The sequence below is a fragment of the Stomoxys calcitrans genome, chromosome 1 (genome assembly GCF_963082655.1).
Source record: "Stomoxys calcitrans chromosome 1, idStoCalc2.1, whole genome shotgun sequence".
NCBI classification, from domain to species: domain Eukaryota; kingdom Metazoa; phylum Arthropoda; class Insecta; order Diptera; family Muscidae; genus Stomoxys; species Stomoxys calcitrans.
Genome location: NC_081552.1, coordinates 127,337,037 through 127,364,733, shown reverse-complemented (window position 1 = coordinate 127,364,733; position 27,697 = coordinate 127,337,037). Strand labels below are relative to the sequence as shown.

Sequence of the window (27,697 nt, the reverse complement as noted above, 5' to 3'; positions counted from 1 at the left end):
CTTTGGATACCCACCACCTCGGGTATATATGTTAATCACCTTTCATCAAAATTCGGTGAAAATTTCATACCTTATACTCATATACCTCATACCGATCTGAATTATATACGACACGGAATACTCCCGAATACCTTTCATCTGAGTCCCTTTTGGGGTTGGAGTTGGCCCCTGGGTTCCTTAGATCCAACTTTTAATACCATATTCGTATTCTACTCTCCAATACCTTTCATTTGATATCCATATTGTCCCAATCGGTTAAACCTTGATTTTAGCTGGTGTTTTTGGTGTAACGGGGGAGGGTCCGCCCCTTCCAATATCAACAAATTCTATAGCCTATTCCTTCTTCCGGAACATGTATTTAATATATTCGGAAAACCTTTCATCCATAGTCCATATTGCTAATGTCGGTAAATATGTCTGATTTTAGGGTTTTTTATGGGTGGGGTGACCCACGAAACATTTAATTCCACATTTGGATATCAGATTCGTTTTCTACTCTCAAAGACCTTTTATTTGATTCCAATATTGTAGTGATTGGTGTACAAATCAGTTTGGCGGGTTTTGGGGGTGGGTTTTGATACCAACAAAATTTCACTTAAATCACTCATCTCAGAGATCTGAGGTTTTTGAAAATGTGGGTAAGGGGTAGGTTACACCTTTATTTTCACCACGCGAAATATATGGTTCTTATTCTAACTCTAAATTTTTGACAACATTTTAACTAATAAAATTTTTCTCTAAAATTCTTCTTTCTATAAAAAATTTTCATACTTATATCAATTTTTTCTATGGCAAAGATTGACACTTAAACTACCGTGAACACCGTCTTGAGTGGGAAAGTTAAAAAATAATACTGCAAACAACCGCATCGAAATTCCTATATATTATATTTCTTTATTCAAAGACCGATGGGTTGTCATTAAAAAGATATATATTGTATGATCATTTTTGACCACTCTGCCCTCTTTCTGTTCATGTTGGCTTCTCTAAATTAGAGCCATCTATTGGCTGCTGAATCAACTAAATACAAAGTGGATCAACTAAATCCAATTGAAAACAACCAGTAGATGGGGCTAATTTAAATGTTAGTGCTACTCGCATGGAGTGGATCATCATGCGGTGGTTGTCTAATAATGACTATGACTACCTATTAAATAGTTATCATTTAGCTTTTTTTAAATCTAATCAAATTGCCTTATTAAACGATTTTCTGTGGTAAGGAACTAATTTGGCAGTCCCTATATTTGGTGAGGTGGCGATAGTTCTTACTATTAAACCATGTACAACTTTTGAACATAAAAGTGTTGCCCAGCATCACGTCGTTTGGTCTTGCCTATCGATGAGCTAAAAATGGTTGCAACCTTAACGTTAAGGTTTGCTACTCCTCTACAGTGTCCTGTAAGGTCATTATGATTGATTGATATGACTGTTTTGGAGGGAGGTGGTCCGCTCCACAACCTTATACCTTTAATTTAACCCCAAATTCTCATGATTGGTGTATATAGACGTTTGGTGGAGGCGTCGATATGAGGCTTGTGCGCCACACAACATCTGTACCACTTGAGCCCAAATTTGATTGATGCATTCTACTCATCTATCTCTATCACTTGATTCCCCATTGTTTTAATCACTCAAATAGCCTATTGGAGGCGATTTTAGGACGAAAAGAATAACCTAGATTCTTGGACACAAAGCTTAATGTCATATTCGTAAACAGCTCTCATTTGAGTTCCATCAAGCTATGATCGAGTAATATTCTTATTTTGGGGGCTCATCGGGGATGGGGCGACCATCAATTACTTGTACCTCATTTTTTATGTGATATTCGTAGTCTACTCCCGAATACCTTCCATATGAGCCCTATATTAGACAACATATGTACGTCCGATATGACTGTTTGGAGCAGTTTTTGGGGTTGGATAACTTCTAGAAAACCTGAATCCAAGTTTTTATATCATATTCGTATTCTACTCTCCAATATATTTTATTTGATATCCATAATATCCATTTGGTCCACTTTTGATTTTGGGTGGCTTTTTCGGGGTAACGGCGTAGGGTACACCCCCTTCCAACATAAAAAAACATTATATAGTCTTTACCTCCTTCCTGACCATATTCGCAATCTACTCCCGAATACTTTTCATTAGAGCCTTATATTGTCATAACTCTACTCTCAAATACCATTCATTTAAGTCTCGTACCAGATATTGTTACCAAATTTTTGTTTTTATGTTACTGTAAGTGCGCAAATACAATTTCGCTAAAATCGCTGTACCCATTTCCGAGATCTGGTGTTTTAAAAAATTATGGTAAGGGGGAGGGTGGGAAAGTTAAAAAACAGTACCGCAAACAACCGCAACGAAATTCCTATATTTTATTTTCTTGTCACAGACTTCATCAATACCAAACAAAAGAAGAGTGCCTTCCTCCATCTCCTCCCTGTGGAAGATCTCACACTTCTCTGCGACCAAACCTTGGTTTTGCTTACCCATGAATCCCAATTCGTTCCGTCGCAAATTTACTGCCCCATCCTTTGATGAAGACCGTCGCCTTTGTGAGCTGGGGGATATCCATCTTCCTCACCAGGTCGAGCTTTGCGTCCTCTCAGGGACCGTGGATACCTCCGACGAGTTGTTTGACGGTATCAATACATTTCGCTGATGCAAAACGGAGCGTAAAGATGTCCCCTCTATACTTACTGCTCATCAATTGTATGGGTGGACCCTCACATAGTTCCACACCTGTTCGAAAATCTGCTCGTCAACCAGATCCTCCACTTGGGACCGAAGATCTGGTGAAATACTACCGGATGCTCAGCCGATATTGATGACTGCATTAGTCAGCTCATCTCTAATGTGGTTCCTTGCAACTCCGGCCCCTTACTATTATCAGCGATTATCTTCCCCTTCCGTGATGGCTGTGGCCTCCTTTTGGAAGTCACAGTCCTTCATGAAGAATCAGAAGCCGTGGGCGCTTCTTTCGTTCCTGTTCCGACTTTGTCTACCTCCGCAGGACACTGTCTGGAGTCTCCTTTGCGGGATGGTTGGCTTGGTTTTCCCATAGTACTTGGAAGCGGGGAGCTCTTTATCTTCTTCAGCATTTTAGCAGAGTAATGTACTTCGGAAGGAGGCCACCGTAGCGCAGAGATTAGCATGTCCGCCTATGACGCTGAACGCCTGGGGTCGAATCCTGGCGAGACCATCAGAAAAAATTCTTCCCTCCAAAGAGGTGTCGCACTGCGGCACGCCGTTCGGACTCGGCTATAAAAGGGAGGCCCCTTATCATTGAGATTAAACTTGAATCGGACTGCACTCATTGATATGTGAGAAGTTTGCCCCTGTTCCTTAGTGGAATATTCATGCGCAAAATTTGCAATCAGCTTCCGTAGAAGTGCTTGGAATGTCAGTTCTATCCTTTCCATTATCCTACACTTTCTCCCGATTACGCTGCCGGTTCATGCTCCTTGTCTCCTTCGTCGTGCACCGGACCGCTTTCTCGGTCTGCTTGTGAGCTTAGCAAAGCCATAGCTCACTTCTGCCGTCATCCCGATGCCCTCATCTCTCGATTCGGCTGCGATGACTGTGGACAGTCGCTGTCTGAATCCGAGTCAGAAACACTACCTTTATCCGTCTCTTCCTCATTAATTAGTCTGACGACTAGTTGTGCGCTTGAAGCATTTCTCTCGACTACAGGTGCCAAAGCATCCAACTATAGGAGGGGAGGACAACATGTTGCGGTCTGACGCCACCACCGTCACTGTTGGGTCTTTGGAGTCCATTTCTAGCCTACTCCAAAAAGGATTTAAAAATTTTCGTAACAGGTAGTACCTATTCTGAGATATGGATATTTTTCTTTGAGGAGCGAAATGAAAACACGACCGCTCCACTCAACGGCTACTTTTATTTGGTGCTAATAACAAAAACGAAGGAATAACCAAAATTTGCATTGAACATTGTGATAGCACAGCCCTCGTATATTTAACAAATATAACAAATGATTGCAATAATCTATTTTTAATTTTTATGCGGGCATCCTAGTGTGAGTAGGCGCAGAATTGAGGGACATATTTCGTAACGTCATCGTCAAATGTTGCTGTCTAATTTCATAAGCAGCCATACATTTGGACGTGCCTACATACCATATAATGTTGGTATGCGATTTGTCTAAGATGTCCAATTACCAGAAACCAACATTAATCATTTCATGATAGTGACAAAACAAACAACGAAGGTCATCAACTCTCCGACACCAGCCATAAGCTCCATTCACCTTGGGCATCGTTGACGGCAAAATGTAATACGAGTTACTACTAAGTGGGCGGAAGGTGACAGGTTGGTACGAAAATCTCGTCTCTCCGCCCCCCACAAGTAGCGTCGATGCTACTCAGTAGATACTCTGTGTCACATTATGCTTCCCATCAAGCATCAACAGCCTCCAGCTTCACTGCGACTCCAAGACAATCGCTGTCAGTTCCATTTTTGAGTCATTCATTGAAAAGGGAAATAATCGTTGCGATCTTCTTTTCTTCCAGCATGGTATGTTGGGGGAGGCGAAACTCAAGACATTTAAACACTCCTTAAAGAAAAACACATTCAGCTATGCTCTCGGATGTTATTGTTTAGTTGTACAGTCAGTGAATGTCTGTGACATGTACATACATCCCCAAGTAGGTAGCCATTAATTTATTTGTCCCTCATTCCCTGCTTACTGCTGCCAATGATGGCAGCCACTTGTGCCTCTACATGTGTGCGCTTGTGTGTATGTGTTTGTTTTTGTAAGTTGGAATTAATAATTAATCACATGCTCTAATGCCATCTTATGTAAATTGTGATAATAAATAACACTATTTAATACTTTGGGAACAACGTGAATGTCATATGAACCTATTACCAGACACTCTCTCATTTAGTTATTCATTCATTTTGGAGGGCTTGCTCGATCCCACATCTATTCGACCATTCGAGATATGTGACAGTCATTCATTAAAACATCTTAAGGGAATTATTGGAATTATGCAAAAGCATATAAAAACAAGTAAAAGCTTGCTATGTTCGGCCGGGCCGAATCTTGGAAACCCACCACCATGGATTCTGCTGAAACCTTATGAAAATAAATTCAGTTGAAGGACACAATTTTATTCTACATACCAAACTTTTGTCGAACCAGCAAAAGAGCCGAGAGAAAAGAGCTATGTCAGGTTATAGACCGATTTGTGGCGTACCAAGCACAGATGTTAAAAGTCATAAAAGAATCCCACATACAAAATTTCAGGCAAAACGGACACACATTTCGGCTTCCAGGGGCTCAAGAAGTCAAATCGGGAGATCTGTTTATATGGGAGGTATAACTAAATTTGAACCGATATAGCCCATTTGCTATCCCCAATGACCTACATCAATCAATCCCATGGCAGCCGGATGTACGCACCGCGATGTACGGATCGACCCGATGGAATCCTTATCGGCAAGGGCTGCCGCCTCAGTGTACGTGTTCGACTTTTTTCGTCATGGGAGAGGCACATCCCGGAGTGCCTTCTCCGCACGCTTCTGGTCCGTCCGAGATTGAAAAGAACCCCGGACCCTGGTTCTGTTCAGTTTGCCAGAACCGCCTTCATCATCGGTCGGTGTCGGTGAGGTGTAACCGGTGCATGGAGTGGGTACATTTCCGTTCTTGCTCTGGCCTAACTTCACTACGGGAGTATAGTCATACTGGCTATGTCGCAAGGTGCTGTGCGACGAACATAGCCAGCAATGGGTCACAAGCGTCGTCGTCGTCGGACTATGTGACACCCCGACCTCTCCCGTACGGCAATTTACGCAACGGCATCATCCCAGCCCATATATTCCCAGGCCAGTGCCGGGAAGTGTATCGTTAAACTGCAACGGACTTCGTGGCAGATCGATGAGATTGTGGACTTGGATTTCCGAAGAACATATTGGTCGCAGCGATGCAGGAGACAAAGCTGACCAATACCTGCAGCTTTCACAGTTGTCACGGTTACAATGTGCTACGTAAGGATCGGTCAAGGAATGGAGGTGGGGGACTGGCCTTCGTAATACACCATTCCGTGCAATATAGACCCATCTCGCCTGCGCATGACGCTAGTGACCCCTACATGGAATGCATGGGGACAGCAGTCAGGTCTGGTACTGCCGAGATAGAGCTATACAACGTGTACATACCGCCGGTTAGTAGCTGTGTCGACATAAGTGGGTTGCTATCTGGCCATAATCGTTTGGTTTTAGGGGACTTTAATGTGCATCACACGTAATGGCATTCTCCCCCAGGTAATGACGAGCGTGGCATAGCTTTGGCAGAGCAGATTGAAAGCTCCATGTCATGCACGGTGAAAGAGGATGCCCCCCCCCCCTAGGATTATGAGGAGATGTATCAGCTCGCCAAACATTTTCATTGAATCCCCGGATCTCCTAAGTGACGTATCCTGGCATGCCGTCATCTCTTTGGGGTCAGACCACCTCCCCATAATTCTCACCATCGACCGACCACCCGACTTCATAACCTCTGAGCGCCGGCCGTTTATCAATCATAAGAAGGCCGATTGGACTGGCTTCAGAGAGTATACCAATCGCCGCTTCAGTGAACTGTCACCCCCCTCTGATGAGCTTGTGACCGAGAAGAAATTCCGAGACATCATTAGCCGCTCGCTTTATACCAGCCGGTCGAATACCCCAAGTGCGGCCCAATTTCCCGGCGCAAGCAGTGGTACTCGCAGATGAGCGTGATGGGATTCGTTGTATGGAGCCCGCTAACCGCAGAATCAGCGAGCTGAATCTGGAAATAAACAGGGTAGCCAACAAACATAAGCGGAATTTGCGGCTGGAACACTTGGAGCAATGTAACTTAGGCACCGGTGCAGGCAAACTGTGGTCTACTGTTAAGTCACTCTCGAACCCCGGTAGACGGAATGACAGGACCTTAGTCACTTTTGGCGAAATAACCGTAACTGATCCGAAGAGATGCGCCAGGTTGTTCAAACGTCAATTTATTGTGCAGCCCGAGAGAGACAGGGCAAGGTAGAGAGCCATTCAACGTATTCGGGGTCTCCGAGCCAATGAACAGCCATCACAATGTACAGTGGGCGAATCACGAATGTCATCCGTGGCGCCAAATCTTCTAAGGCGTTGGACCCCGACTGAATCTTTACATTGATGTTGAAGAATCTGGATTCACCTGGAGTTGAGTACCTTACCACTGTCCTCAACCTGTCTTTGAACACTCTTATAGTTCCCTATGTCTGGAAAATGGACAGAGTGATCCCGCTACTGAAGCCTGGAAATGACCCGAGTTTGGGGGAGTCGTACAGACCGATCTCCCTTCTCTCACCAGTGGAAAAGATGCTTGAGGCATTACTACTTCCGAGCCTCGTAGGAGAATTTCCATTCGCCGAGCATCACTACGGATTTCGAAAACTGCACAGCACAACAACAGCTTTGTATGTCATCACCGCACATATTTTCCGTGTCTTCAATCAGCCCAGGCCATGTGATAGGACGGTCCTCGTGGTACTGGACCTATCGAAGGCATTCGACATGGTCAGCCATGCCAAATTATTTGAGGACATCGCCAACACGTCCCTCCAGCCAGGCCTGAAACGATGGTTCGCGAATTATCTGTGTGGTCGCCAGTCATTTGTGGAATTTTGGGATAAGAAGTCGAAACACCGTAGAGTGAAACAGGGAGTTCGCCAAGGTGGTGTGATATCTCCGGCACTGTTTAACCTCTACTTATCCCCCATTCCACCCCCTCCAGACGGTATAGAGATCGTATAAAATGCGGACGATTGTACGATCATCAGGCCCCCCACGCATTGATGACATCTGCGATACGTTGAACGTCTACCTCAACGAACTTGCCTCATATTTCGCTGATAGATATCCGCCACCAAATCTTCAGCCACATTGTTTACTACAAATACGCGTGAGGTGAATACTGAGCTGACTGTGATGGTCGATGGAGAAATGATTCCGACCATCAAGTGTCCCAAAATACTTGGCGTCACATTTGACAGCTCCTACACTTTCTCCCCACATGCCACAGCAATCTGCAATAAAGTCAAAAGTAGAAACAAGGTCCTCAAGTCACTTGCTGGCAGCACTTGGGGTGCAGACAAAGAAACCTTGTTGACCACGTACAAAGCAATTGGCCGGTCTGTAGTAAGTTATGCAGCGCCAGTGTGGTCTCGTCAACTTTGTGACACGCAGTGGAATAAAATTCAGATCTGTCAGAATGCCGCCCTCCGAACTGCGACGGGCTGTCTCCTCAGTTCTCATGTGGACCACCTCCATCAGGAGACAAAGATTCTACCAGTGCGAAGACATAACTGCATGCTGTCTAAGCAATACGTTTTGGGCTGTTATCGCAGAAACCATTTAAATCATCATCTTGTGTACAAATATCCACCGCCCAGAAGCCTTAAGGTAGATCTACATGATCTAGAGTGTGAGGTTCAACGCTACAAGAGAGAACCTCTAGATCAATCGGGTCCAATTACCGAATCAAGCAGACGAAACATAGAACACAATAAACTGCTTCAATAACAATCTACATCAATACTAAGTATCTGTGCAACATTTCTAGCGGCTACCTTTACGCGTTCGACCGTTATCGTGATTTCGACAGACGGACGGAGGGACATAGCTAGATCGACTTAGGGCGTAGAGACGATCAAGAATATATATGCTCTATGGGGTCTTAGACGAATATTTCGAGGTGTTACAAACGGAAAGACTAGATTGGTATACCCCCATTCTATGGTGGTGGGTATAATAAGTACTAATGTACCTATAAAATAGAGATTGAGTCCAAATAATTCCACATGGGTGGTTGAGAAGTACGTACATTGTATGACTTCACTAGCTGATCCGGGCACGCTCCGCTGCGCCTTCTTTCACTTTATATGGAACAAAAGTCACATTGGAATGTTTATTTTCGACAATTAAAGATCTTTTAGTGAAATACCATGCTAACTTGACTAACAGTTTAACAATATAAGTGCTTTTATCTGAATCCCGTATGAACTTTATTGGTCTACGAATGCCCTAAATACGTGGTCCTACATTTGGATATCAAATTCGTATTCTACTACTAAATAAATACCTTTATTTAAGCCCCATATTGCGATGGTCAGTAAAAAATTGCTGTTTGTGGGGTATTTTGGGAAAGGGGTAAACCCCCAGAAAATTGGTCCCGAAAATGGGTATCAGTTCTTGCTCTACCCGCCAATACCTTTCATTTACGCTCCACATTGACATGGTCGGTAAATATGCCCGATTTAGGGGTGTTTTGGGGATTGGGGTGGTCCCCCAAATACTAAGCCCATATATCTATATATCAAGCTCATATATCTAAATATCATTTATTTGAACCCCATATTGCCATTGCCTTCAAAATTGGATATCAAATTCGTTTTCTAATCTAATTTAAACTCCTTATTGCAAAAGTCAGCAAATAAGTCCGGTTTGGGGTATTGGACCTAAAAACTATGAATATTTAGTTCCACTCTCTTAAAGACCTAAATTGTCTTGGTGAGCAAATGCGTCCTATTTGGAGGTTGTTATGGTGGTGGGACGTCCCCTAGACAGTTGGCCCCTAATGTTGATATCAGATACGTTGTCTACTCCCACATACCTTGAATTTGAGCCCCATATTTCCATAGTCAGCAAACATGACCATTGGCCGTTCAGTGAGTTGGCCTTGAACGTATATACCGGATTCTTGTTCCTCTTTAACAACCTTCTTATTTGAGACTCATATTGTAATAGTCAGAAAATACTTACTATTTGGGTGGTGTTGTGGGGTTGGCGTGGCCCCATAGACACTTTTCCCGAATATTGATATCAAATTCGTGCTTTACTCCCAAAGACCTTTCATTTGAGAGCCATATTGCTATGGCCGTAAATTTGTCCCCCAAACACTTGGTCCCATATTTGGATATCAGATTCGTATTCTACATTTAAATACCTTTTATTTAAGCCCCATATTCCCATGGTCAGTAAATAAGTCCGGCCCCCCTTCAGATATAAACAAAAATTTAGTACCCTATTTTCACCACGGGATCATTATGCATTATCTGTGAAAACAAACAAACAAACAAACAAACAAACAAACAAACAAACAAACAAACAAGGGTATTATAGATTTGTGCATTTGTTTGGAACGCTAAGAAGGAGAAGAGCTAGACCCACTGATAAGTATACCGATCGAATCAGAATCACTTTCTGATTCGATTAAGCCATGTCCGACTGTGCGTCTGTGAGTCCATGTATTTTTGTAATCAAAGTGCAGGTCATATTTGTTGCACGAAATTTTGCACATATCCTTTTTTTGGCCCAAGGACAAGGATGGCTTTTTAAGGCTGTAGAAACCACAATTTTCGTCCGATCATAAAAATCGGTTCAGATTTAGATATAGCTCCCATATATATCTTTCATCCGACATGGACTTTTATGGCTGTAGAAGCCACAGTTTTAGTCCGATTTTTAAAGTATTTTGCACGATGTGTTTTATTTGACGTCCTTATATATGTGTCACATTTCATGAAAATCGGTCCATATTTAGATATAGCTCCCATATATGTGTATCGCCCGATTTGCACTTAAATGGCCTATCTGCACAAAATTTGGCACGGACTGTTTTGTTACTGCACTTAATATATCTGGAATATTTCATAAAAATCGGTTCAGATTTAGATATAGCTCCCATATATATCTTTCATCCGATTTGGCTTTTTAAGACTGTAGAAGCCACAATTTTGGTCCGATCTTTACAAAATTTTGCATGAGGTGCTTTATTTGACGTCTTTCTTTGTGTGCAAAATTTCATAAAAATCGGTTTAGATTTAGACATAGCTACCATATGTATCTTTCATCCGATATGGCCTTTTAAGGCTGTAGAATCCACAACTTTCGCCCGATTCTATATGAGACGTTTAAATTGACGTTCCAGTACGAGCGCAAAATTTCATTAAAATCGGTCCAAATTTAGATATAGCTCCAGTGTGTATATTTCATCCGATATGGGCAGTAAAGGCAGTTAAGGCAGTAAAATCCACAATTTTGGTCACATCTCTACAATCTAGGGCGTGATATGCTCTATTTGACGTCCCACTATGTGTCATTAAAATTGGCACAGGTTTCGATATAACTCCCATATAATCTTTTATCCGATATGGCCTTTTAAAGATGTGGAAATCCAAATCTTTTGTCATATGGTAGGAAAATCTTACACGGTTCTAAATTGCTATTTTAATTGGTATCTAAATTAAAGTCTGACTAGATTTCCAAATAAGTTCTACATATAAAAAGTACTACACGCAATAGGTGGTGTAGGGTATTATATAGTCGGCGCCGCCCGACTTTTGCCTTTCCTTACTGGTTATATATAAGATTTTTCTCATTCAACGTGGAAAGCTGAAAATTTGCTATATTTTACAATAGTTAATCAGCATTCTAAGCACTGTTACAGCCGTAATTTTTTTATTACCTTCACCATAGTTTCTCCCTGTTCCTTAGTGGAATGTTCATAGGCAAAATTTGCATTTGCACCACAGGATGGGCGTATACTAACATCGCCATTCCGTTTTTAACACATCGAAATATTGGTCTAAGATGCTATAAAGTATATATATTTTTGATCGCCATGACATTTTAAGTCGATCTAGCCATGTCCGTCCAACCGTTTGTCTGCCTGTCTGTGGAAAGCACGATAACTTTCGAAGGAGTAAAGCTACGCTCTTTGAATAATGCACAAGTGCATTATTCGGTCGGGATTGTAAATGGGCCATATCGGCCATGTTTTGACATAACTGCCATAAAATTCGAACTTGGATCTTGACTTCTTGAGCCTCTAGACGGCGTAATTCTTATTCGATTTTGCTGAAGATTTGTTCAAGGTGGTTTGTTGTGACTTTCCACAACTGTGCTAAGTATGGTCAAAATGGGTTCATAATTTGTTAAAGCTGCCATGTAAACCCACCTCGAATCATGGTTTCTTGAGCCTCAAGTGTGTGGAATTATTATTTGAATTAGCTAAAATTCTGCATGAAAACTTTCGCCTTGACTTCCAACAACTATGCCAATTATGGTTCAAATCGGTTCATAACCTGATATAGCTCCCGTATGGAAACTCCTAGTCTCGCAAGCTCGTCTGCTTAACGAATCCCTTTGATATCTCTGTGGCTCGGCACTCTCGAAGAGTGTGGTAACTTGTATCTCATGACAATATGAGCAACTTCCGTCTTAGACGGATTAACACCAAGACCACTTTTGATAGCCCGCTTCGCAGTCGCACGTAGGACTTCCTGAAGTTTATCTCTTAAAGTGCCAGGAAACTTTCCCTTAAGCGCAACAGTCGCTACTTGTGCATACGCGACCACTTTTACACCTTTTACTTCCAGAGGCAATAATATATTGTTAATGAATATTTTTCAAAGTTGTGGTGTCCCTCTGCGAACTTAAAATAGAAGATCTATAGATCTTAAACTTGCCTTAATGCATTTTTTAGTAAGTAATGTACTAATACATCCAAAATCAAGATCCCTTATAATATACGTCGGTTTTACATCATTAAAATCACATTTCTTGTTAAGAAATGCTACCATAGTATTTTTTTTTTTTATAACTCTAAGAATGTTCGACTCAGACACAATTTCCCCAATAATCTCCGACGAATGCATACCAGTGACTCTCTCTTCTGGCGCCACGTTGTCGGCTTCAACGACAAGTTCTGCTGTTTCTTCACTTGACATTGAACATGCATTCTCTAAACTTCTAAATATATATCCCACCATAATAGGTCTCGAGTAGAGGAACTTCCGTAGTCTAGAGGCCCCAGTTTATCTTTCACGGACCTGCGAACTCCACCCAGGATTTGTTCTGAGCTACTATCAGCTTGCCCTGGTAATTTTTAAGCTCAGCCTTACAGACGTCGCAATGATGTGGTGCCCTTGTGATTTTCGCCCTGTTGAAGAGTTTTGTGCGAGTCGATTAGGAGTCGTTAAGGGCCTTCGTGATCCCCTTGATGATTATGTCTATATCCTCCGCAGTTTCCAGTTCCTTTTCTGGGCTATCCCAATCAGCCTTTCTTCTAAAAAAATATGTTTCTTGTTCTTAGTCTATAAAAAAAGTTGACATTTAATTCTACAGAGTTTTTGTTGCAAATTCTTTATTCTATAGAATTGTTTTCTTTCTTATTTTATCTGTGACAAAGATAGGCTCTTTATTACTTTAAACAATTTTGTTAAGGCTCGTCTCAAGATAAGAAAGTTAAAAACTAATACCGCAAACAAGCTTAATTAAATCCCTTTGTTTTAGAGAATCGGCAGAGTGGTTAAAGTTGATGACACACTACATCAACTTTGACCACTCTGCCCTCTCTTTATTCGTGTTCAGTTCCAATCGTAAACAGCCAGCAGAGGGCGCTAAAGTAAATGTTATTGCTACTAGCTTGGTGGGGCTTAATGCGTATAAAATTGATCATCATGTGGTAGTTGTCTTAAAATGACTATGTGACTATTTATAAAATATATGCATCACATAGTCAGTTATTAATCAAATCAAATTGCAATATTAATCGATTTTCTGGTCTAAGGAACTAATTTGCCAGTCCACATATTTGGTAGCCACATTTGCGCAGATCAGTACATTACCACCTGTACCGCTGAACGCTTGGGTTCGAAGCATGGCGAGGACATTAGAATAGATTTAGAAGGTTAAGCACCTCCTAGATAATTGGACGCACATTTTAATGTAATACTCGTAATCTACTCCCAAATAGTGTTCATTTGAATCCTACATACAATGTGCATATTTAACTTACTTGTGTTTGATGATATTACATATATATATATATATATATAGAGCCACATTTATATAGAGCCACATTTATTTACAAAATTTTTCCAAAATTACGATATAAAAATTTAAAAATCATGTGAATGAGGTTTTTTACCGAATCACCTTATATGTAAGATTTTATCTAATCTTACATTTAAGCTGAGTGACTTGGCCCTGAAAATATATAACAGATTCGAGTTCTACTCTAAAATACCACCATATGGGGATGGGGAGGCCCCATAAACACTTTTTCCCTGATGTTGATTCGTGTTCTACTCCCAAAGACCTTTCATTTGAGCCCCATATTGCTATGGTCGGTAAATTTGTCTTCTTTGGATGAAGGGGCGGCCCCCCGAAACCTTGGCCCCAAATTTTGATATCAGATTCGTATTTTACTCCCAAATACCTTTTTTGCCCTATATTGTCATGGTCGATATACATGTCCGATTTAGAAGTGTTTTGGGGCCTATGGTGGTCCCCTAACACTTGGTCCTAAAATTGGAAATCAGATACATTTTCTACTCATACAAACCTTTCATTTGAGTCTCATATTTTCGTGATTGGTCTATACATATATTTGGTAAATTTTGGGGGTGGGGCGGCCGCACTAGGCATCCCACCTGAAATTTGGATACTATAATAGGGAACATAAAATATGCTGACACAAGCGAGTCATTCAGGACCTTCGTGATTCGCTTGACCACTATGTCTATGTCCTCCGCAGTTTCCACATCCTTTTCTGGTCTAGAAGGGATAGACGTGCAGAATTTATGCCGAAACTTATCTCAATCCGCCTTTCTTCTGTTTAGCTGAGGGACAACTTCGCAGTATTTTTCACAAGGCTGAAACTAATATAACGGTGATCAGAGAAGCTGTGGTCATCCAACACTTCCCAGTCGCATATTCTTCCATTTATATCTTCTGATACAAAGGTTATATCTAGTGCCTCCTGCCTGTTCCTGGTAATAAAGGCCGGTTTAACTCCTTTATTACATATCGTCAGATTGCAGCTTATAAAGTATTTGATAAGCAACTCACCCCTTTCGTTGACATCCGAACTTCCCCATATACAATGATGTGCATTAGCATCACTTCGTACAATGAGGCTCTTATTCACTGCAGAAGTGGCTTCAACCAGCAACTTAAGGTTTGAAGGCGGCATCTCTGAACCGTGTTCCATATATAGGGAAGCCAGCCAGTAATGAAACTTGTTTATTTCAAGGCTGGCTACTATTAAATCTTCGGTGCTTCGCGACGGAAGAAGAAAAGCATTAAGACTACTCTTTGCAAGAATTCAGTTTCGGCGTCTTCCATTCCCTATACCTATGAGTAGTTTAAATCCCGGAATTCTTAGTCCACGAACCATTCATCCACACAGCCATGATTCCTGGGTAAGAATCACTTCAAATCCCCCTACCATCAGGAGGACCTTTAGTGCCTCTGAAGCGGCCTTTCAATGGTGAAGACTTATCTGTAGAAACCGGACTAGAGTCAGGACTCAAAACTTCCACAACTGTTGTGTTAGCCTCTTCGTCACAAGATTTGTTAGATCTTGTCATGATGAGCTTTCATACGCATCCAGGGGAAGATGAGAAAGCTGTGGAACCACTCTTCCTCAGGACACTGGACACTTGTGGTGTGGACGATTCCTCCTAGATGCTTCACTAGGAGCTGCTGTCGAAGTACTTTTTGAGTTCCGTGCCTCCCCGCTGCCGCACACCTTGAACCCAGTTCAAACGGATGACCCACCCACACAGGGCCTGTTGGGACCCGTTTCGATGCCATCCCATCCCGTCTCGATTATAGCAGGGGGATATCAGTCTCCTGCAATCCGCCAGACTTAAGCGATGTGGTCGATAGTTCCTCAGGCAAGTGCAAAAACTGCTGAGTCGTCTCCTGATTCCCTATCCCCACCGCTTCTATAGACCTTCAATTTCAACTTGTTGAATCCGTAGGATACAACACCTTCAGACTTATTGAGGAGTTTAGTACGAATATTCCATGTCTTCGGTCACCATCAGCCTCATCCAATCCACCAATCTTCCAGTCGGTGGTTGAAAAATTGGGATAATATTCCCTTAGTCTTCCAAGTATGGATTCAGTATCTGAGGGAATTCTTGTATCCAAGCATGCAGCATTGGTCAAGAAGGAATATCCTTCTTGACATAATCCAGTGCTGCACCTGGCCAGATCTCACCAATCTTTTTCAGCGCACAACGATACATTTCAATTGAGCGTTGATCCCCGAAGGCAATAAGTCTGTATCGGCCCCGATACCAGCCTGCATCGTCACAAACCGGAAGAGCCCCAGGAAATTCCACAAGCACATCGGAGCGTACTGATGACAATCCATTGACTATCCCACTCCAATTACCCTTAGGTATGCAGCCCAGTTCTTCTCCCTTGTCAACAACTGCCATCACTAAACTGTTCCTAGCGACATTAGCATCGTTTCTTGGTTCCATCTTACTATTGTTCGCCCTTGTTTTTTTTGGCATAGGATGCCCTCCAGGTGACCGCAGCCTATTGGCTGACTGCGGAGCAGTTTCCGATTCTAGAGATGTAGTCTTCGGGGTAGACTGTGCAGCGAATTCCCGAGCCCAATTTAGGGTGCATCTCTCCCTATTAGTGAGAAATCTAGAATTATTTGCACCGAGCCTCTGAATAAACCTGAGATCGATGCGTCTTCTCTTATTCCAACCTCTTAAAGAGTGTGTTGGTTTGCCGGGGAAGGCCGATGCCCTGGGCAAATTATGGGTATGCGAAGAAAGAATAGGTTCGCCCTTGTCCTTAAGACTCGAACCAGGTGTCTTCGTCAAAAGCCCCTGCTGGCCAGTCGGCTGTCGGCTAGTGGAGCCTGGAGCAGCCGGTCCACAGTAGAGGTTTTAGTATCAGATAACATGCTTCGGTCTGATACCACCACCGCAACTATTGGGTCTTCGGAGTCCATTCCAAGCCTACTAACGGGATAATCAACCGCCTAATGGATACCACTATCGTGGGTATCCTTGAGTGACTTAAATGACCTGGGTAAGGAAGGACTGCAGAAAGCTCCTCAACAGAGCGAAAGTGATAAGAGCACCACATGAAAATATAAGGGCGAGCTGAGAAAGGCTCAGAACAAATCCTGCGTAGAATTCTGCAGCTCCGTCGAGGACACATCTGAGGTCTCTAGCCTAAGGAAGATTCTGTCCTCGATACCTATTGCGGTCTGGTATTTTCAGAAGTCTGATAACGTTTGGACAATGTCTAGTGAGGAGACACAAGGACTACTCGCTGATACACATTTTCGCGAAACTCTCCAACACCAGAAGAGGTTGTGACTGGTATGCATTCGTCGGAGGTTATTAGGGTAATTGTGTATGAGCCGAAAAACCTTTCGGCGATAAGAAGTTTTGACTCCTTTAAGTTGCCAGGCCCTGATGATATATCACCGGTGGAATTATAAGCTATCTGATAGACTGGTTCACCGGCTTAGGGAGATATACTTTGCTTGTATCAGAATTTCATATATACCTGTGGGATGGAGGGACACGAAGGTAATTTTCATTCCGAAAACAGGAAAACATTACCACAAGAAGGCGAAAGACTTTCATCGTATTAGTCTCTCATCCTTTATGCTGAAGACTCTTGAGGGATAGATAGAAACATCGTAGGGCAAAGATCTCTGGAGATCGCATGTAGCGGCAGCAGCATGCATTTAGTAAAGGCAAATCCACTGAAATAGCCCTTCACGACGTAGTCGCTTTCAAGGAATGTACAATGGTAACTTTTCCTGACATTGAAGGTGCATTCAATAATGTAAAATCGACGTCAATCATGAAGGAGATGTAGTTTCTAAGTATCAACTCTTTCCCAGCATTCTAAGAGATATACTTCAGGAAGCTCTAAATGCAACAGCGAAGTCGGTTAGCGAAAGTGACAGAAGACAGAAGTAGTTCTCTTCAGCAGGAGAAAATAGTTGCCTACAGTTGCACCTGTCTTCTTGAGAGGAGAGAATGTTTCATTTACAGAAAGCGCAAAATACCTCGTTGTTTTGCAAAACAGGAAATTGAACTTAAAATCCATCATTTTGGAAAGGGCACCTGCAAGAGAGTCATTAGCAAAAGTTGGGAGTTTAGGCAGCGCGTCATGCATACTGCAGTTGTCAGACCTATATGGTGCGATATGGTATTGTGGTCTGAAGGACGGCGCTTAAAAAGTCAACCTACAGTTCTATACTCAACCGGATCCAAAGAATGGATTGTTTGTGTATCACAGCCGTATTGAGAACGACACCATCTGATGCACTGAATTTAATGATACATCTAATGCATCTGGATATTGTGGCTGCGACCACTGCCGTGAGGATAAGGGAGCTATCTCTTTGGTCATGTGGCAGTTTCGTACACTGTGTCATTGATACAATATCCGATGTTCCAGGCGGTGTGGATTACACCCCAACTGAACCGCTTTTTGATGAAAAAAATGCTATACCACCATTCCTTATAGAACCAATTGGAACTACGATATCCCTGGTAATATACACTACATATGAAACTAGACGTCCAGGTGGGCTTTGGGGTGTACTCTAAAGATGTAAAACTGGTCATATCGACAAGGTTACCAAACCATTGTAGTGCGTATCAAGCGGAGATCCTTGCAATTAAGTAAGTGATGGAATGGCTAAGATATAATGTCATAACGACGATTGGCATTAATGTCTTCTCAGACAGCTTGGTAGCCATTAAATCCATGGAGAACGCACTTCAGAACACAAAAACCGCCCTCAACTGTCGCAGATCTCTTTACGAGTTCAAATATCACCTGTTCTGGATGTCGGGCCATAGAGATATCTCACTATGTGGCCTAATCTAGACTTGAAGAGGCCTGACGCTTTGCTGTCACTGGCTAGAACAGACACCTTAGTCATTGTGTCCGTCATGACAGGTCACTGTCTAATCGGAAAACTTGCTGACAGACTGAAGGTTGCCAGCAATGACTTGCAGAAGCTGACCACCATCTGTGTGTGTGTCCCGCACTAGCAGTTAGAAGGAATTTCACATTAGGTTCTTTTTTCATTGAGAACCTGCCTGATTTGGTGGATGTGAACATTCGGAAGTTGTTGGGCTTTTTAAAGCAATCTAATGGCTCAACGGTAGGAAATAGAAGGCATCTTCCTTCTTCTGTTCCTGTGGTATCACAATGGACGAAAACGTCTAAGTGAGTCTGATGGCAGGCTGCCACTTAAACCTTACCTAACCTACATGCGTTTTTAAAAAATCTAACGTTTAACGTTGACCTCAAATATCTCAATTTCATGCTTATGGTTTACATTGAAATAGATATTTGATTTAAATGATGACCCTGTTCCTTAATGGATGTTCATGGGCAAATTTGCATTTGCAAAAGTATAACGTCTTAGATGCTTTTTCGGTATCAGCAAAGTAATTCAGTCAGTTGTGCGTGCTCCTCGGTGTTCGGTTCGCTAACACGCAGCTGGTTTAGGAATTTCTGACACCATTGTTGGACAAATTCTCCATCAAGACGTTAAATTCCATCCCTACACTGAAAAAAAAAAATTGTCCTAATAAAAAAGAATTTTTTTCGTAATATTCAGGAAGCGATTTTGTCTCCAATGACAAGTAAATGATCCTAATATATACGATTTTATGCTTGTTTTTAAAAATTAAGTGTTAAACATGTAATATGATAACTTGTTATACTCGTATTTATAAGAAACTTTTGATGAAACTAAGTAGACTAGCTTGTTCCTTTAATGTTGTTTGTTTGAAAAATATAATAAAAAGAGTCAGTTTGTTGACAGAAGCTTTACAATTCAGGTGTGGGGTTCCCAAAAAAAAAAAAAAAAATAAATAAAAAAAAAGAAGACTCAAAAAAAAAAAATTTTTTTTTTTTTAAATATGGATTCACGCCCTACTCGAGAAAGAATTCTTTCAGCTTTGAAAGCTCCAAATGTGGAATTTCCAGAAACAGCGTCAATTGCACAATTGAGAACATTATATGATTCTTTGCAAGTTAACGGTGGTCCATCAAAGCAGACTGAATTGCCTTCTGGAAATGTGGTTTCTTCTGATTCTGCTGATTCTGTTACTGTCACTACAATGTCATCCAATACTTTGAATGAAACTCCCGTTATTAATTCCGCAACTGCCGATCCTGAAAATTTGCTTCAGTCATTTCAATGTAATGGTGAGTCCACAAATCAAACTGAATTGGTTCTTGGAACTGCCGCTTGTTTTTCTGCCGCACGGACTTCAACCGATTTAATATCTAGAAATACATTGAGTGTCGCTTTTAATAACAGCGAAATTGGCGTATCCTGTGCAAATCTTCGGCAAACACAGACTTCAGTGCCTCCTTCCGTAATTTCTTCCGTACCTTCCGTCTATAATTCTTCTGCTTCCGTTCCTGTAAATACAGTTCAAAGACAATTTCCTGGTACTTCAGGGACTGCTGCTTCTGTTTCTGCCGCCCGGACTTCATCAGTTATTTCCGATTTAATGAATACAAATACATTGGGTGTCGCTTTTAACAATAGAGCAATTGGCGTGTCCTGTGATGTTCTTCCGCAAACACAAACTTCCGTACCTCCTTCCGTATCTTCTTGTGTTGTTTCTTCTGTACCCTCCGTCAATTATTCCTCAGTTTCCGTTCCTGCAAACTTACTTCGAGGACAATTTTCTAGACCTTCTGTTCCATCACAGGTAACAGACCCTTTCATTCGTTCAAGCGTTTTATCCCGTGAAGCTGATGAACTAGAGAGTGAAATTAGAGTTTTGAGATTGAAGCAAGAAATGTTGGCTCTTCGAAACCAAATTGAATCTTTAGAAAACGGTGGAAAAAAGGTTTCTACAAATATCAATTATGACGAGCTCTCTATGATGGTTCCGAAATTTTCTGGGAATGATGGACGAAATATTGAAAAATGGATAAACTCTTTTGAAAGCTACACTATAAATATGACTGACCAAGAAAAATATATGTGCTTAAGATATTTGCTGGTTGGAACTGCGCGAGAGTTCATGGAAAATTCAAATTACAAAGAATATAAGGAGTTGAAGAGATCGCTCTTAGACATTTTCAAGAGAACGGTAACGCAAGGAGAAGTTTATCAAAAATTGCGTTTGCGCAAGTTGAAGCCAACAGAGCCGTGTATTGCCTATATAGTAGCAATGCAAACTATTGCAGCAGAAGGCGAAATCAACGAGCAAGAACTGGTTGACATTATAATAGACGGAATGGAAGATAAAACCAACAACATATCCATTCTATACGGATCAAACTCATTACAAGAATTGATGCATGGAATAGATAGATACGAGAAACGCAGGTCAAAAACAGTCAGTACTCATAAAGAAGGCCGTGACAATACTAAAGGCATACGATGTTTCAATTGCTCTCAATTTGGACATATGAAGAACACCTGCAATAAGCCTCGACGTCCACCGGGATCTTGTTTCCATTGTTTCCAAATGGGACATTTTTACAAGGATTGTCCTAAAAGGATGAATGTTACTGCTCCCATATTTTGTAGTAATGATATTGTAGACACAACACAAATGGTAAGTGTGGCCTTTAAATATTCTTGTGGATCCAAATATACTAATTCTGCGAATATTTCGTGCTTGATCGATTCCGGTAGCCCAATTAGTTTGGTTAAGATGTCTTTATTACCGACTGGTGTGATACGTTCGAAGAATTTAATACCAACTTCGTATGTTGGAGTTGGCAATTCCCCTTTGAAAATATATGGAAATATTTCTTGTTTAATAAAATTTAAAAAATCGTCTAAACAAATAGAATTACTTGTTGTTCCGAACGAGAGCATTCATGTTCCAATGATTCTTGGACGGAACTTTATGCATGCATTTAATGTAAAATTACTTCAAGTCAAGGAAACTACGAATGATATAGAAGTATTTGAATCCACAAGAAAAATAAATGACAATAATAATATAACCTCGGTGTCTACACCATCTACGATAAGCAATTCTTATGATAGTCCTGTGAATTCCCAAGTGATACGTACGGACGATATTGATCTAAATCCTTTGTTAAATTCATTCCAGAAGAAGACTTTAGAAGATCTTATTCATAATCGTTATATAACTCCAAAGGGAATTGATAAAAAGTCATCTGATTATAGGATGCAGATTAAATTATCTGATGATATTCCAATACACTGCTCTCCCCGAAGATTGTCGGTTCGTGATCGTGAGGAAACGCAGAAGATTGTTAGTGATTTGTTAGAAAGGAAAATAATACGTTACAGCAATTCTCCATACACGTCAGCAATTGTGTTGGTAAAGAAAAAGACAGGGGAAACGCGGATGTGTGTCGATTATCGAGCGTTAAACAAAAAGACTATTAGGGATAACTTTCCTTTACCCCTCATCGAGGACTCTATTGAGAGCATATCAGGCAAAAAATGGTTTAGCCTCATGGATTTGAAGGATGGATTTTTCAACATAGAAATGCATAATGATTCAATTCCATACACTTCATTTGTAACCCCATTTGGACAGTACGAGTATTTGAAGATGCCATTTGGTTTAAAGAATGCTCCAGCAAACTTTCAACGCTTTATAAATGGTATATTTCGCGACTTAATAGAGGACCATAGAGTGGTTATATATATGGATGACATATTGATTGCATCCTCTGATTTCGATTCTCATGTTCAGACATTGGCGGTTGTACTTGGACGTGCTTTTGAGTACGGATTATGTATCAAGTTAACTAAATGTAAATTTGGTTATCAGAGTTTAGAGTATTTAGGATACTTAATCAGCCCAAAAGGTATACGGCCGACAGAAAATCACTTGCGAGCTGTGAAACAAATACCAATGCCAAGGAATCATAGGGAATTACAAACTTGTCTTGGGTTGTTTTCCTACTTTAGGAAATTCGTTCCGTCATTCTCAAATATTGCAAGGCCATTGTTAGATTTGCTTCGTAAAGAGAAAAAATTCGTTTTCTCTGAAGAATGTGTAAAGGCCTTTAGTGAATTAAAGTCTCGTTTACTTCGGGCCCCAGTATTAGCTATCTATAACCCTAAAAGCGATACGGAGTTACATTGTGATGCAAGTTCTCATGGATTCGGAGCAATATTGATGCAGCGTCAGGATGATAAAAAGTTCCACCCCGTAGCATTTTTTTCAATCGAGATATCATAGCTTCGAACTGGAAACACTCGCAATTATTTACGCGTTGCGCCGGTTTCGTGTGTATTTAGAAGGATTACATTTTACCATAGTCACAGATTGCAATTCACTTACAATGACCTTGAACAAGAGACAAGTTAATCCTCGGATATCCCGCTGGGCATTGGAACTAGAGAATTATGACTATTCTATCGAACACAGGAAGGGTTCTTCTATGGGTCATGTGGATATGTTAAGCAGATGTATAGAAAAGGAAATATCCCCTCATGTGGGATGTAACATGATTTGCTCTGTAGATTCGAATCAACTCGATGTCCAAATTCAACTGACCCAAGCTAGAGATCCTGTTATTAAGGACTTATGTAAACGTTTGGAAAAGGAAGAGATATGTGATTTTGACCTAATAGACGGTCTCTTATTTAAGAAAGTTTGTGCAACCGTTTGTTTATATGTCCCAAAGGAAATGGAAGATAATGTGATAAGAATGATACATGAGAAGCTTGGACACCTGGGGACAAATAAATGTTATTATAAGATTCGAGAGAATTTTTGGTTCCCAGACATGCGCAATAAGATAGATAGCTTCATTAAGAATTGTATAAAATGTATCATTTATGCTGCTCCAGCTAGAATAAACCAACAGAACATGTACAGCATTCCAAAGGTGGCGGAGCCATTCGATACGATACACGTGGATCACTTCGGACCACTTCCATCATTTAAATCGAAAAGAAAGCACATTTTAGTGGTAGTTGATTCTTTTACAAAATTTGTTCGACTTTATCCTGTAAATTCGACGAGCACTAAGGAGGTTTGTTGTTCTCTCGAAAAGTATTTTAGTTATTACAGTAGACCAAGACGCCTAATCTCGGACAGAGGATCATGTTTTACGTCATTGGAGTTTTCTGAATTCATTTTGAAAAATAATATTAATCATGTTAAGGTGGCGGTTGCCTCTCCACAAGCAAATGGGCAGGTTGAGCGTGTAAATCGTATTATTAAGTCCATGTTGAGCAAATTGAGTGACCCAATAGATCATTCCGATTGGTCATTGAAATTGTCCCAGGTGGAATATGCTATCAATAACTGTGTTCACAGTTCTACAAAGGAAACCCCAGCGAAGTTACTCTTTGGAACGAATCAACGAGGGGTGGTGGTAGATAAGCTGTCGGAATATCTAGATGAGAAAATGGGTAATGAGGAGAAACTAAATTTGAGGGATATGAGGGTTAAGGCATTGAATTCTATACAGCGATCTCAGAACTACAACGAATTATACTTTTCCAAACATCATGAACCGGCAAAACGTTACGATGAGGGTGATTATGTTGTTATTATGAATATTGACAATACAGTTGGGAAGAATAAGAAATTTTGTGAAAAATATCGTGGTCCCTACATTATTGAAAAAGTATTAGATAATGATCGCTACGTTGTGAGAGATGTTGACAATTGTCAACTGACACAGATCCCATATAAGGGTATAATTGAAGCAAAGCGACTTCGGAAATGGTTGACACCTAGGTTATAGATTTATGTTATTGGTCACACTTATATAATATACACAATTTTTATATCATGATTGTGGGCAATCATATTGTCAGGTTGGCCGAACTGTAATATGATAACTTGTTATACTCGTATTTATAAGAAACTTTTGATGAAACTAAGTAGACTAGCTTGTTCCTTTAATGTTGTTTGTTTGAAAAATATAATAAAAAGAGTCAGTTTGTTGACAGAAGCTTTACAAACACAAAGATTTATTGACCATAAGCATAGTACGTTTGATCTTTAAGATCTCGTCCTTGACATAAGTATGTATATCTTAAGCTTAATTTGAGATACGTTATTTTGCAGTATGATAACTTTAAGATAAAGAAATTACATATAAATTGAAGGAAACCACACAACTTTGATTAAAAATCTATAAGTTTAATTTTTAAAATTAAATTAAATAAACACACTTTAATTAAAAACACTTTAACGAAAGAAAGATTCTTATTAAATTTTAAGACATTGTCCTTATTATAAGTCATATATTTATATTTATTTAATAAAATCTCAATAAATATAGAAATTCGGAATGCAACCCCAAAGTTAAACAAAAGAAATGTTTATACCAACCACCATAGGATGGAGGTATTCTAATCTAGTCATTCCGTTTGTAATACCTCGAAATATTCCCCTAAAAGTATAAATAATCTTGATCGTCTCGATGTTCTGAATCGATCTAGAGATGTCCGTCCGTCCGTCTGTCGAAGTCACAATAGCGGTGAAACGCGTAAAGCAATCCGCTTGAAATTTTGCATAGATACTTAATACAGATGTAGGTCATTGGAGATTGCAAAAGAGCTATATCGGTTCAGATTTAAATATAGCTCCTATATAAACCGATCTGCCGATTTGATTTCTTGAGCCCTTACAAGCCGCAATTTTGGACCGATTTGGCTGAAATTTTGCACATAGTGTTCTGTGAAGACTTTCAACCGCAATGCCAAGTACGGTCTGAATCGTTGTATAATCTGATATAGCTCCCATATAAATCGATCCCCCGATTTAGCTTCTTCAGCCGTTACAATCCGCAATTTTTGTCTATCGATCCTCCTTGTTCGGTTCCTAGAAGCTGTAATGTTTGATGGTTTGGAAGATGTTTGGTATGTAGAATAAAATAGGCCCTTCAACTAAATCTATTTCGTATACATTTATAGCAAAATGTGGTGGTGGTTTCAAAGTCAATGAGATAATTGGACCTTACTAATGCTGCTTAAACCTGGTAAATTCACCAAAGACCTGATATCCGTACTGCGTCAAATCCTGGTAGAGACCCGAGAAGGACAGCTCAACTCTTTGTTGACAACAAAGCCGTTTTCAACAGCTCTATACATTCAAAGTTATTTCAAGTCAAATCTGAGTTTGGTGTCCCTGCAAAATTAATAAGATTCTGCAGGAGGACACTTTCTGAAACACGATCCTTTGTAAGGGTAGAATGGAAACTATCCGAACCCTTCATAGAAACGGCACACTACTTACAAGAGAACAAATGCTACTCGCCTATACCGACGACATCGATATAATGGGTCGGTCACCGGTTGTAGGTACTGCAGCCTTTGAAAGAATCGAAAGTGAACCTGTGAAAATGAGTCTGGCAGTAAATGGAAATAAGACGAAATGGATGGTATCAACTCCAAAAAGCCTTGTACATCCGAACAGATACAACAAGTACAAGCGTGCTAAGTTCGGCCGGACCGAATCTTATATACCCTCCACCATGGATCGCATTTGTCGAGTCCTTTTTCCGGCATCTCTTCTTAGGCAAAAAAGGATATAAGAAAAGAGTTGCTCTGCTATTAAAATATGGTCCGGTTCGGACCACAATTAAATTATATGTTGGAGACCTGTGTAAAATTTCAGCCAATTCGTATAAGAATTGCGCCCATTGGGGCTCACGAAGTAAAATAGAGAGAACGATTTATATGGGATCTGTATCGGGCTATAGACCGATTCAGACCATAATAAACACGTTTGTTGATGGTCATGAGAGGATCCGTCGTACAAAATTTCAGGCATATCGGATAATAATTGCGACCTCTAGGGGTCAAGTCAAGATCCCAGATCGGTTTATATGGCAGCTATATCAGGTTATGAACCGATTTGACACAGTGGTTGAAAGTAAAAATAAAATACGTCATGCAAAATTTCATTCAAATCGGATAAGAATTGTGCCCCCTAGATGCTCAAGAAGTCAAGACCCAAGATCGGTTTATATGGCAGCTATATCAGGTTATGGGCGGATTCGAGCCATACTTGGCACACTTGTTGGGTATCATAACAAAACTCGTCGTACGAAATTCCATTCCAATCAGATAAGAATTGCGCCCTCTAGAAGCTCAAGAAGTCAAGACCCAAGATCGGTTTATATGGCAGCTATATCAGGTTATAGACCGATTTGAACCATACTTGACACAGTTGTTGGATATAATAACAAAACACGTCGTACAAAATTTCATTCCAATCGGATAAGAATTGCGCACTCTAGAGGCTCAAGAAGTCAAGACCCAAGATCGATTTATATGGCAGCTATATCAGGTTATGGACCGATTTGAACCATACTTGGCACAGTTGTTAGATATCATAAAAAACACGTCGTGCAAAATTTCATTCTGATCGGGTAAGAATTGCGCACGCTAGAGGCTCAAGAAGTCAAGACCCAAGATCGGTTTATATGACAGCTATATCAGGTTATAGACCGATTTGAACTATACTTGGCACAGTTGATGGATATCATAGCTAAACACGTCGTGCAAAATTTCATCCCAATCGGATAAGAATTGCGCACTCTAGAGGCTCAAGAAGTCAAGACCCAAGATCGGTTTATATGGCAGCTATATCAAAACATGGACCGATATGGCCCATTTACAATACCAACCGACCTACACTAATAAGAAGTATTTGCGCAAAATTTCAAGCGGCTAGCTAAACTCCTTCGGAAGTTAGCGTGCTTTCGACAGACAGACGGACGGACGGACGGACATGGCTAGATCGACTAAAATGTCGCGACGTTCACGAATATATATACTTTATGGGGTCTCAGACGAATATTTCGAGTAGTTACAAACAGAATGACGAAATTAGTATACCCCCCATCTTATGGTGGAGGGTATAAAAATGGAGAAAGTT

General features: G+C 40.7%; 1 protein-coding gene across 1 annotated transcript; it reads left to right on the top strand.

The window, feature by feature from the left end:
- Positions 1–23,526: 23,526 nt before the first annotated feature.
- On the top strand, positions 23,527–24,761 carry LOC131994233 (uncharacterized protein K02A2.6-like). Its single transcript, XM_059360827.1, has one exon. The coding sequence runs from the start codon at positions 23,583–23,585 to the stop codon at positions 24,549–24,551; it is 969 nt and encodes a 322-aa protein (XP_059216810.1). The 5' UTR covers positions 23,527–23,582; the 3' UTR covers positions 24,552–24,761.
- Positions 24,762–27,697: the final 2,936 nt, after the last annotated feature.